This window comes from Musca vetustissima, unplaced genomic scaffold (assembly GCF_032173495.1).
Source record: "Musca vetustissima isolate MV318-11 ecotype Yass unplaced genomic scaffold, APGP_CSIRO_Mvet_v1 utg20051, whole genome shotgun sequence".
NCBI lineage: Eukaryota > Metazoa > Arthropoda > Insecta > Diptera > Muscidae > Musca > Musca vetustissima.
This window is the reverse complement of record NW_026879680.1, coordinates 84954-98511: the sequence shown is the minus strand read 5'-3', so window position 1 is coordinate 98511 and position 13558 is coordinate 84954. Positions and strand designations below refer to the sequence as shown.

The 13558-nt window shown below is 36.6% G+C and overlaps 1 protein-coding gene across 1 annotated transcript in view; it reads right to left on the bottom strand.

The window, feature by feature from the left end:
* The window catches only part of LOC133324724 (uncharacterized), a 41841-nt gene extending 28899 nt beyond the window's left edge, over positions 1-12942 (bottom strand). The window contains 9 exon segments of the mRNA XM_061533562.1: positions 56-331; positions 412-524; positions 604-790; positions 4136-4278; positions 4355-4564; positions 4630-4739; positions 12129-12223; positions 12359-12706; positions 12824-12942. Coding sequence (XP_061389546.1) covers positions 56-331; positions 412-524; positions 604-790; positions 4136-4278; positions 4355-4564; positions 4630-4739; positions 12129-12223; positions 12359-12706; positions 12824-12926 — 1585 coding nt within the window. The 5' untranslated portion in view covers positions 12927-12942.
* Between the last annotated feature and the right edge of the window lie 616 nt (positions 12943-13558).

Genomic DNA, 13558 nt, shown 5'->3' with positions numbered 1-13558 from the left:
AAATTAGTTGTATTAGCAAAACGAAATCGAAATAACAACGAACAACAATAATTACCATAATCTAGGCCGCCTGGTTCTCCAGGATAACGATCATAGGGTGGACGGCCATAATCCCCACCAGCTGAATCTCCAGGCAATCTACTGCCACCGCCAACACCTGTACCACTGCCCTGTCCATAACGATTACCACTGCCATAACGGTCATCATCTTTGCTGGGATTGCGCCAGGGGTTATCAACTCCAGGTCGATCTGACGGTCTGTGGCTTCCAGCCCCTGAGCCACCAGCACCTGAATGGCCATCACTATCACCACTACCACCAACCACATTAACTAAAAATTAGAAAAGACACGGAAAGAGTTTGAAATAGAAATATTTAATGGTCCGGACCTCATCACCAACAACAACTTACGCATTAAATTCTCATAATAATCATAATCGGCATCATAAATAATTCGCATGCCATCCTTTTGATTGTAACGACTTAGGCGACATGTACGAAAACGATCACTGTAGACGGCAGATCTAAAAAACCAAACAAACCAGGCCACAATAGTAATAATTTGGCTTCCATTAAATGCTAATAATAAGCAAAGTGTCTCACCTGCATTGGAAACTTGTTTGTCTTAGACACTCATCCAGACATTCACTCAACGATCTACCAGTTATCTCCGAATGAAATTCTCCACCCAGACGTGAATTGCGATAACGTTGAAAAGCTGTATCCGGTCGTCGTCCACCCGAAAAGAGATGTGATGTCACGGAATTGTCGGGGTAATCGGTGGCGCGTTCTAAATATGGAAAATAAGGTAAGACAAGGCAATACAAAATTTTAAGATTGGATAATTGAGGTTATGATCTTTTTTATGATCTTTAATTTCAAAATTCTTTAAATAAAACTAAAAGCATTGTCGATGTAACAAAATGGTAGACAGAAAAGAAAGTGTTTCCAATATTCGGATTTCTGGATTTTTTGAATGCAGTTATCAGAGAGAGGGAGAGAAAGAGAGCGAAAAAACAACTTTGGACTTGTGTTTGGTGGCATAGAACTATTTGACATATAATGTTTTCTATTTTGTCTCAATTTTTCTAACTTACTTCATTCTATACAATGTTAATCTTTCGGTTGGGTTTGTTGCTCGTCTTAACACTTATTTATTATATCGTTTTGGCATTTAGTATATCGAAATAATTTGGAAAATACACATGCGAATTTTATAACACTAATGCAGAGGTTGGTAACAGTGTCAAACAATGGATTGCAAAACTAGCCACAATCGTGTGAGTGGAGAGACGACGGTTGTAAACAAGATAAACAGCAGACAAATAATCGGTTGCAAAACTAACAGCCAACGAATGAGGGAAGATACGGAGGACGATAGCAAAACAAAACACAGTCGTGTCATGATGAAATGCTTTATGTGTCGTGCCATAAATTCGTAAACAGTAATAATTGAGGTAACTATCCTGATTTTATGTGGGCAATACTTTTATATCTGGTGTTATTCTGCTGACATGTACGCATTCTAAGGGCACAGACAGACACAGAAAAAATGTTTATGAATTTTCAAGTCCTGCACCGAAAACTTTTTGTTGTGTTGATGTACGGTTACTATATTCACCTTCTCATTAAATGGTCCACTGGTATCATAAAGGCACACCCGGGACAGTATTTTAAAAGGTCTGAATATTCCTTCACTGGGTATTATTTACATTCGCTTTTTGACTGACCTCACATATCATACCATTAATCGGCCTATAAGAGGTCAAGATCTTCTCTCTGCTACCTGATTCATGCTTCTAAACTTATGGCAGATATCAGTGACGTGCTCAGATAACTTGAAAATCATAGGACGGTCGGAATTGATATCTAAAACTCAACATGTTCTCTCTGCTCCCTGTATCATACTTCTAAACTTATGACAGATATCCGTAACGTGCTCAGATAACTTGAAATTTCTAGGATGGTCCGAATTTGATCTCTATGATCCAGAGCCTTATTTTAACCGTTCATGTGAACAGGGCTGTAGATTTAGTGCCAGAAAGTAGAATTTTCAACATATGAAAGGCCTGACACTTGTTCCTGTCTCTTCCTATATTACATAGACCTGGAAACGCACGATAGCATTCAACCAGGTTCAGTACCGAAAACATATTGTTGTACGAATGAACGTATTTTATGGTCTCTCTACCGCTTAACCAACAATTTCTGAATCTTGTTTCTACCAATTTCTGACATCTTGTTTCTACATTTCAAATCTAGGACCAGTATACGTATCGAAAACATATCAGAATGAACGGATTTTATGCTCTCTACCGCTACAACAATTGACTTGAATAAGTTTCTACATTTCATCGTAAATCGTTGCCAGAAATGACTTACATCTAAATATCTTAGGGTGTCGGAATTTGAAATCTAGGACCAGTATTCGTAATAGAAGCTTATTTCCAGATGTCGATGAGGTGAAAAGTGTGGATATAGATTTAGTTGCGACCTCTTCTTTCTAAATTCCACATATGAGTGGCGATCTGAAGGTGACCTTCTCCACATCTTCAAACATTTTGGAATTGAGGCTTTTTTTGGTTCGCATTGTCCAATGATATATCGGAAACCACGCAAAACTGAAGAAGGGACAGGCAAATGCCTCCATTGTATTTGCCTGCCTAGGGGAGTACCACTGAATGCTAACGGTAACTTTTTGAAATCTGCGAGGCTAATAAGTTTTTCGTTTTTTGGACTATAGAAGCTTTTAAAAGATTTTTTTCCGACGATAGAAGCCTTTAAAAGCATTTTTTGAGGACATAAGTCTTTTTTTCCACGATAGAAGTTTCTAAAGGCCTTTTTCCGATGATAGAAGAATAGCCTGTATTCGACGATAGATGTCTTTTTTCCACGATAGAAGCCTTTCAAGGCCTTTTTTGCGACGATAGAAGCCTCAATGCTTTTCATCAACGATAGACGCTTTTTAAGGCCCTTTTTGACGATAGAAATCTTTAAAGGCCTTTTTCGATGATAGAAGCCTTTAATGATCGTTTTTTTTCGACGGTAGAATACTTTTAAGGCATTTTTCGGTGACAGAAGCCTTTAAAATCATTTTTTGTGTTTTTTACTATACCCTCCATAGGTTTTTTTTCGATGATAGAAGCCTTTTTTGACGATTGAATCGACGGTAGAAGCCTTTATATGTCTTCTTTCGACGACAGAAACTTCTCAAGGTCTCTTTCGACTATAGATGCGTTTTTCCGACGATAGAAGTCTCTAAAGGCCTTTTATCGATGACAGAAGTCTTTAAAGGTATTCTTTGAAGTCAAGTAGGGTAATGAAAATATTTGTGTTCTAAAAATTTATATTTTAATGTGGATTATAAAATATGTGATTTATGATCTTCACACAGTGTGTGCGCGCTTTAGTTAAGCAGTGCGTTGTGTTGCCGCAAACACTGCGTGTCAATTAAGGAAATCATAAGTATACATTTTAGACTATTCCTTGTCATAAATAAAGATCACTAATGTGTCCTAAGCCAAATCTATTTCCATGTCCAATGTATGTATTTCAAATGCATGTTTAGTTTTATGTATTAATATGTAGGTTTAGAGTTAAGAAGATATTTTGAATAAAATGAGTTCACCTCGAAACACGGAAGCATCAACAACGTTCGTATTTCCCCATAGTTTCTCCCGTCACACTTCGTGATGAGATCAGGAGTCACATCATCAAAGCCTCTCTTCGACGATATGAGCCTTTAAACCGTCTTTTGACGATGGATCAACGTTAATTCCTCGACTACACCTTTAACAAATTTAAGTATCTTTTCGATTGAAGCTGTGGTCGACTTTTTTTGAGGAAATCGTTAAGCCACTTTTAATCGACTTTTTGTATTTTCTTCAAAAAGTCGAAGTACTTTTGTTTATTTCTTCATAAATACTTGGTATATTATCACAAAACCCAAATTGCCCAAAAACAACTCATACAAAAAATCAAATTTTTAGGCAAAGGCAAATGAATATAACTTTTTTGAATAGGTTTAGGTCACATTACTTTGTAAAAATTAGTTAAGGATCCACTAGACTTTATACAAGTTCTTCTGTATACCTTTTATATAAATATTAAAGGGAGTTTGCATTTCTTTACTTACGATTATCCAGACAAACTAAATCATAAAAATGATGTGTGGGACTTGAACTTATGCTGATGTCATCTTTTTGCGATATGGAATCCTCTTCCGATAGAATACATTGTTTGGTTTGATCATCAAATTCCACGGAACGGCAAAAGTATCTGCAATTAAAAAAAAATAAATATAATAATTAAAAAATATTTTTCTCCTTAAATTGTACATTCTCCTTTGACTTACTTTTCAGCTCTCAAACACATAGTTTGACACTCCTCCAAGGTCATATTATTAAAAATATCCACTTCGAATGGTCCACCCAAACGTTTATTTTCCTCCTTGACGAATACAGCCAAGCCATCACAACGACGTTCGGCGTTGAGGCATGTATTTTCCAAATAATCTGAATTGGGATCATCTTCCAATAGTTCGGGATGGGTGCGACGGGTGAATCTAAAAAGAAAATGATCGGATTTTAAATAAAAAAAATGCAAAGGGGTCTTTTGATAATAACTTACCTACTGAGTGTACATGACCTCATGGTGGAATCAAAATTTGCCGAACGACAAACGAAGGAGAATTCATTGAGACATTTATCTTCACAATCGGAACGATTCGCAGCGGTTATCTAAATAGGATAAAATAAATGTTATTTTTAAGGAAATATCTTGAAAGCATTCACACTGAATACTTTAGAGGCCATTACAGGCCTTTTTTCGACGATAAAAGCCTTCAAGTGTCTTTTGTTTACGAAAGAAGTGCCTTTCGAGGTCTTTTGCCTTAAATCATAGGGGAAATTCGAAAAACGAACAATCGGAGTGGAAAAATTCTTTCACAATTGATTTAAACTCATAAAACAATTTATAAATCATGGTAGAGAATACTTCGGAAATTAATGAAACCATTCGCATTTTCATTATTGGATTGATATATAATATCTGTAGTATATTTCAAAAATCCAAATCTTAAGAGGGAGAGATGGAGAGGGGATTTGTAGAGTTAAACAATCCTGTCAATAACGCGTTTCAATCTTGTTCGGTTCTCTTCCAGATCATTCAATTAGTTCCAAAGTTCCTTTTAGTCCAACGAAATCGACCAGTGAACGATGAGATTAGGAACTCGATATATTATTGGTTCTTTAAAAACTGGAGACAGGCCATCCTCCAGCTAGTCCACTTTCTATTAGAATAGAAGGTATAGGACCATACACCATATGAACGAGATTTTCTTAATATTTTTCGTTTAGTTCGATAAAACACGTGGCAAGTTAGGCGAACACTTCTCGGTGTCAAAAAAATTTTTGATTTAATTCGAATCTACTCTAATTCTAGAATGTTCCCACAAAATTTCAAGTGAAAATCTCAAGAACTCTTGAAGATATAGCCGATTTATTGTGCCAGCATCAAATGACGGCTAAAGGGCTTCTCAAACTTTAAACGCGTTTTTCTCAAAACGAATGGCGGGCACGATAACTCAAAAACTAATAATCCAATCGGTTTCAAATTTTGACACGTTTCTCTGGGAGTGTGTAGCTCTCGTATGAACTAGGATAAAGCCAGTCGGTGAAGATCTTCCTTATTTTTTAACATAGTTTGTGGTAAAAAATAGGCGATTTTCCAAAAAAAATTCAAAGTTCCGCCATTTTGTTAATTGTTGTGCGAAGTCAATAATCCTAGCTCATACGAGAGCCAGGCATGTCCTCTTTCTAACGCCGTTTGAATTTTCGGATTCCGATGTTCCCGTAAGAAGTTATAATGGCCGCCATCGAAAATATGGACTTATCTTTGAACACAAAAAACAACAACGACAACAAATTTTGGTAAATTATTTTTCTTCCTTTTTAAATCTTCAAATATATATGTGCCAAGTTACAAACCTTAACAAGCATTGGTTTTCATTTACCAGCCCATTTAAAGGGCTTAAGGGGGGTTCCCTTAAGCGAACACTTAACACAGCGTCATTTTGTAATTTTTTATGGCGTGATTAACTCATTAAATGCGTCTTTCTTGTGAGCCGTCCGAAGACGAACTGGACTCGATTATATTAGATTGGGTAGTTCCGGAATGAACGAGTTCATTGGAACTATTTTGTCAAAGATCCAGCTCTTTAGTTCCTTTTTCTGATCTCGTTGCTTTATTTCATTCCGGTCCTTTTACTGATCTCGTTCCTTTATTCCCATATTCTTTATTTGTTCATTCGTCCAAACTATATTAAGGAACTAGTTCCTTTTAAAAAATGAACGAGAAAGATTGATCCTCTTCGTGAACTACATTAACCAATTATACCTGACTCCCGATGACTTATTTTTATTATAAAAGTGGTCAACGATTTTCGTCAACAGAAGAGGAAGTATTTCTGCATTCTCAATCTCGTTCCTGAAGTGGTTAGATCTTCTTCGGTTCCTTTCACAAAAGGAACTAGATCATTCATTAGTTAATTCTTCAGTTGAAGGATGAAGAGTTGGAGCAGGGATTTCTTGAGTTCAACATTTCTTCATTCTCAATTTCGTTCCTGAAGCGGTTCGACCTTTTTCGGTTCATTTTACAAAAGGAACTAGATCATTAATTTAGTTCAATCGTTTATTAGTGCATGTCAGTGAAATCGTTCAATGAACAAGAAGATATAAATGAACGAAATAACCAGATCTAGTATCGATCGTTGCTTTTGCGAAATAATTCTTTCCGGACCGAAGTAACACTAGGGATTTCACTAGATTTAAAAAGAGTTGCATATGAAACCGATAAGAATGATTTTTTTCAGTGATGGATGGATTGGCATGGGATTGAAAATAACTAGGTAGAACTAGATGAATGAAATAACCGGGCCTAGTACCGATCGTTCCTTTTGCGGAATTGTCCATGTCAAGTAGTTTTTCCCGCAACTACGTAACTCTAGGGAAATGTTCAAATAAAAAGAATTGAAGTAATTGGATTTAAAAAGAGATTGTTTTCTTCAGTGGAAGGATAGGCTTGGCTTACCCTTTTTGGGTTAAATAATGTAATCCTTTTCCGCTTTTATTATCTATTCAGCAAGTCTTTTGAATCAAAGATGTATTTCCGTAAGGACAAATATAATTCCATGTTGGTTCTAAGTTTTGTGTTGGCAAAAAGCTTAACTTTCGAAATGGCTGGCATCACTTTCACCGTGTTTATTTGTGGTCTTTTCCGGTACTCGAAAAGTGTTGAAACATTTCTAAATTATATAGGGAAATCGATAACAATTTCGATTAATAGAATATTTTTACAGGTTCTTCAAAAAGCTTAACTTTCGAAATGGCTGGCATCACTTTCACCGTGTTTATTTATGGTCTTTTCCGGTACTCGAAAAGTGTTGAAACATTTCTAAATTATATAGGGAAATCGATAACAATTTCGATTAATAGAATATTTTTACAGGTTCTTCAAAAAGCTTAACTTTCGAAATGGCTGGCATCACTTTCACCGTGTTCATTTGTGGTCTTTTCCGGTACTCGAAAAGTGTTGAAACATTTCAAAATTATATAGGGAAATCGATAACAATTTCGATAAATAGAATATTCTTATAGGTTCTGGAACAGAGAATGGCACAAAATATAGGTAGTCCATTTTGCGTAGCTGACGATTCGATTAACTGTCAAAGTGCATAGTTTCTACTTGAATTCGATGTGTAATGTTGCCAACCATGTGCAATATTTGAAGATAAAATTTGACAGATAGTCGGGTACATGATGCAATAATAAGGTGATATATAAAAACAAAAACCTTTGGTTTGTCTCGATTATCTGTCAAATAATATTTCAAATGGTTGGCAACACTGCACATCGAATTCAAGTAGAAATTACCCACTTTGACAGTTAATCAAGACATCAGCTGCGCTAAATGGACTACCCATTCACTTGAATTTAGGCTTGAGAAAAAACAGCTGACTCTCTCTTGCTGGATGACCTTATTAATAGAACTTGGCAAAACAAAACTTAACAAAGACTACAAACATAATAATAATATCTCGAAAATTTCAATGCTAACAGATAGTCTAAGCGGATTTCTAGCAATAAAATATAATGTAAAAGGTAATTTTTTGATTGAAAAATTAATACGGTTGTCTAATGATTTGAATGATGAGGTTGAACTGCACAATATACCGGGTCATGCGGGTATAGCTTTAAATTAAATAACAGACCAAGCGCCAAAAAGATCCGAAGAACTTGGAACACTATTTCCGACGAAGTTGCCCAGATTTCACAGGCTCTCTGGTCTGCGTGTTCTTTAGAATATAAAGATCGTGGCATGTCCAGTTCCTCTCACTTCTTTGCGATCTTTCCTGACGCCGTAAGCGGCCATGGTTCCATAAATCCTCAGCCAACCCAAGCGAAATAAAACAAATCAATAGAATCCTGACAAATCAAGCTTTTTGTAAAGCTACACTGGAGAGAAAGAAAGCGGCTCCATCAGCAATATGTGAAACCTGTAATTCCGAGGACAACTTTAAACCAGTAAGGAAAGTAGTAAAGTCGGACGGGCCGTCTATATGATACCCTTCACCACTGTGGGTATATTCAACATATGAATCCTAACAGACGTCGAATTTTTGAAGGACCATTAACATGAAAGTGGATCCATTAACATGTCATCCTGCAACGTATAATAAATTTTTCATTTGGTCAGATACAGGGTTGCTTCAAGCTAGGTTATATTAACTTCAGTACGTTGTGCCAAATTTTTTGTCAATCGGCCTACCTTGGGGTCTTGGATGAACCATTTATCTATCGGACGAAAATATATATGTGAGCTATATCTATATCTGGACCGATTTTCAGGAAACTTAACACACCTCATTCTAGACCTAATTCATTACGCTGTGTCAAATTTCGTGCAAATCGAAAGATATATAGGGACTTTGGTAAAACATTTACATAAAATCCGACGAAAATATATATGAGAGCTATATCTAAATCTGGACCGATTTTCAGGAAACTTTTCACACATCATTCTAGACATAATTCATTACGCTATGCCAAATTTTGTGCAAGTCGAATTATATATAGGGACTTTGGTACACCATTTACATTAAATCGGACAAAATATATATAGGAGCTATATCTAAATCTGGACTGATTTCCTGGAAACCTAACACACATCATTCTAGACCTAATTCTTTACGCTGTGTCAAATTTCGTGCAAATCGAATTATATATATATACGCTATGCCAAATTTCGTCCAAATCGAAAGATATATATCGACTTTGGTACACCATTCACCTTAAATCGGACGAAAATATATATGGGAGCTATATCTAAATCGAAACCGATTTTCACGAAACTTTGCACACATCACTCTAGACCTAATTCAGTACGCTGTGCAAAATTTCGTGCAAATCGAAAGATGTATAGGGATTTTGGTACACCATTTACATTAAATCGGACGTAAATGTATATGGGAGCTATATCTAAATCTGAACCGATTTTTCCCAATTTCAATAGGATTCGTCCATGGGCCAAATAAGTGACCTATGCCAAATTTCATGCAATTCGGATCATAAATGCGACCTGTACTTTGTTATACCCTTCACCACACTGTGGTACAGGGTATTATGTCTTTGTGCATATGTTTGTAACAGGCAAATATAATCGAGATGGACCCATGGTTCCTTTTGAGAATATGCATAGAATCACTTTCTACGTCGATTTATGCATGTCCGTCCGTCTGTCTGTCCATGTTAAATTGTAAACAAAGTACAGGTCGCATTTATGATCCGAATTGGATGAAATTTGGCATAGTTCACTTATTCGGCCCAAGGACAAACCCTATTGAAATTGGGAAAAATCGGTTCAGATTTAGATATAGCTCCCATATATATATTTAACCGATTTTATGTAAACGATCCCTATATATCTTTCGATTTGCACGAAATTTGGTACAGCCTAATCATTTAGGTCTAGAATGATGCCTGCCAAGTTTCGAGAAAATCGGTCCAGATTTATATATAGCTCCCATATATAGTTTCGTCCGATTTCATTTAAATGGTGCCCCAAAGTCCCTATATATCTTTCGATTTGCACGGAATTTGGCATAACGTACTGAATTGAGCCTAGAATGATGTTTGCCAACTTTCGAGAAAATCGGTCCAGATTTAGATATAGCTCCCATATATAGTTTCGTCCGATTTCATGTAAATGGTGCCCCAAAGTCCCTATATATCTTTTGATTTGCACGAAATTTGGCATAACGTACTGAATTAAGCCTAGAGTGATATCTGCCAAGTTTCGAGAAAATCGGTTCAGATTTAGATATAGCTTCCATATATAGTTTCGTCCGATTTCATGTAAATGGTGCCCCAAAGTCCCTATATATCTTTCGATTTGCACCAAATTTGGCATAACTTACTTAATTGGGCCTAGAATGATGTCTGCCAAGTTTCGAGAAAATCGGTTCAGGTTTAGATATAGCTCCCATATATAGTTTCGTCCGATTTCATGTAAATGGTGCCCCAAAGTCCCTATATATCTTTTGATTTGCACGAAATTTGGCATAACGTACTGAATTAAGCCTAGAGTGATGTGTGCCAAGTTTCGAGAAAATCGGTCCAGATTTAGATATAGCTCCCATATATAATTTCGTCCGATTTCATGTATATAGTGCCCCAAAGTCCCTATATATCTTTCGATTTGCACGAAATTTGGCATAACGTACTGAATTGAGCCTAGAATGATGTCTGCCAAATTTCATATAGTTGCGTTTTCTAGAAGTACAGACATAGCCCAACGGATGACCTATTTATATTTGTTTGAAGTCGATTTACATACTTTATGGATAGATCTAGATAGATTCACATTTAGATAAATATCACATATTTCATTTCATCCAGTTTCATGCTTATGGTCCTGTTTAATATACTCATAGTGGTGAAGGGTATCATATAGTCGGCCCCGTCCGAATTTACTGCTTTCCTTACTGGTTTACAATTTAACATGGACAGACAGACGGACGGACATGCATAAATCGATTTAAAAAGTGATTCTATGCATATTCTCAAAAGGAACCTTGTGTCTATCTCGTTTCCTTTTGCCTGTTACAAACATATGTGAAGGTTGTGAAGGTTAAATGAAAGAAAATCGATTAAGGGACCCCCCCCCCCCCCATTCACGATTGTCTGGCTCTCGTATGAACTAGGATTATTGACTTAGCTCCAAAATTAACAAAATGGCGAACCTTTGAAAAAATATTTTTGGAAAATCGCCGAATTTTGACCAAAAACCAAGTTAAAAAATAAGGAACATCTTCACCGATTGGCTTTATCTTAGTTCATACGATAGCTATTCGCTCACAGAGAAACGTGTAAAAATTTGGGTTATTAGTTTTTGAGTTATCGTGCCCGCCATCGCAAAAGAGAAAAACGCGTTTAAAGCTTGAGAAGCCCTTTAGCCGTCACTTGATGCTGACACAATAAATCAGCTATATCTTCAAGAGTTCTTGAGATTTTCACTTGAAATTTTGTAGGGGCATTCTTGAATTAGTGTAGATTCGAATTAAAACAAAAAAATTTCTGACCCCGAGAATGGGGGTCCCCTTAATAGAAGATTCTTGCAGGTTCTGCAACAGAGCAAATGTTTAGTGGTTGGCGTTGAGAGTAGTATTGCCAATCTAGTTTTTGACGTGATTGGCGTCTCTCTATTTGTGTTTATGCCATATGTATGGCAACACGGAACCCAATACCCTCATTAAATCGAAATATAATATAAATCACAAAGATCTATTCCATACAAAACAAAAAATTACATAAATTTTTAGATGATTATTGTGTACGATTATCTACGCCTGTCCCACAGCACCATGTTATAAATCAATCTAAAGTCAAGAACTTAAATCAGAAACCCAAACCCATTATCAATTCCAAAAATGTGGAAAGAAATCAACATTATCAAAACATTCATCATAGGTGTAGATTAAGCATCAAAGATAATTTCCCAAGACGAAGCTGCTGGTCGCTCCAACGTCATTGCCAATGTATAATAATAACAACAAATACCACAATACCAACCTCTTTAATGTCCGATATAGGCAATTTAAGTTTTTTGCGAGGATGACGCTCAAAAACATAACGGCGACTGGGACATTCACGCTCGGGACGGCTAGCTGTATTTGAAATGAAGCAAAAAATAAAGAAAAAATGTATAAATATAGAAATTACAAAAACAAACAACACTTAAATCCATAGCATTCCAGCTGGCGATTCACCACTAGAAATTAAACTGCTCCATTCCGACTTACATGTCAAACAAATCTCATTGAAGTGTACACTGTTCGGCACCAGCATCAAGCTGCCAATACCTTCTGGCCCAGCCTGTTCGGATGTCAAATAACAGAGTGACTCTTCGTATTCCATGTTGCCGCCAAATGCTGTTATCCGACTGCCCGGTTGAAAATCGAAACTGGTGCAGGTACGCACCAAATTATTGGTGCCAGTACGATCACGCAAACATAAATCCTGACATTTCTCTAGAACGCGAAAAGGTGGAGCCGTGTCGCGTACCACATCATCATCGTAGCCTTGTAGCTGTTGATTTGGCAGGCGTTCGTAGAGAACACGTCCCAGGCCATTCTTGCAAGTGGTTTGTGCTGCAATAACAAAAGCCACAACAACATTATTATTAATACATCATCATTTTTTGTGAATCGCGAGAAGGGGGGTATGCTCTTGGTGGCGATGATAAATGCCTGGCTGCCATTACTCACCATAAATCTCTTGGAAGCTTAAACTAAATATGGCTACAACTAATAGAATTATGCTGGGTTTCGTTTTTGGTTTCATGGTCAGTGTTAGCGTCATCATCAACATTGTGTCGGATAATGTGGCTATTCTCGTATTCGGATTGTTGTTGCTGTTACTCCTTATCTTGAATTCCTAATGTAAAGCGGGATGGATGGAGAGGGAGATTATTGAATTTCAAATGAGTCGTATTGTCGTTGTGCCTTACTTTTGATCCAGCCTTTCGATGTATCTGCTGGATAGGAATTTCTGCTCGATCTGTATGTCTGCGGGTTGTTATCGCAAAAACATGATTTGTTTTTTTGGTAATCGCAGTTACGTTGCCTTTTTTTCCAGCAATCTGGTCTGATCAGTTGCTACCGCTGCTGCCTCCGCTGCAATGAAATCAATTTTTGATAAATAAATAATTGCATTTCCTTTTGTAGGTTATCAAATTATAGATGGAAAAATTGTGTGCCAAGGAAAAACAATATTCATGCAATTGCAGCAAATTTTCGAACGAATTTTTGTGGCTTTTTTTCCAGTTGTTCCAATTTTGATTGCTGCCGATAGTAGGGAAATTGGATCACCGCAAAATTTGTATTAGATGTTATTCGATTAAGTTCAATAAAACATTGTATTTGTTTAGCAAAAGAAGGTATATGTATGGACAATGCTGATCATATCATACCCTACTCAAGTACTACATACAAAAGTCTTAG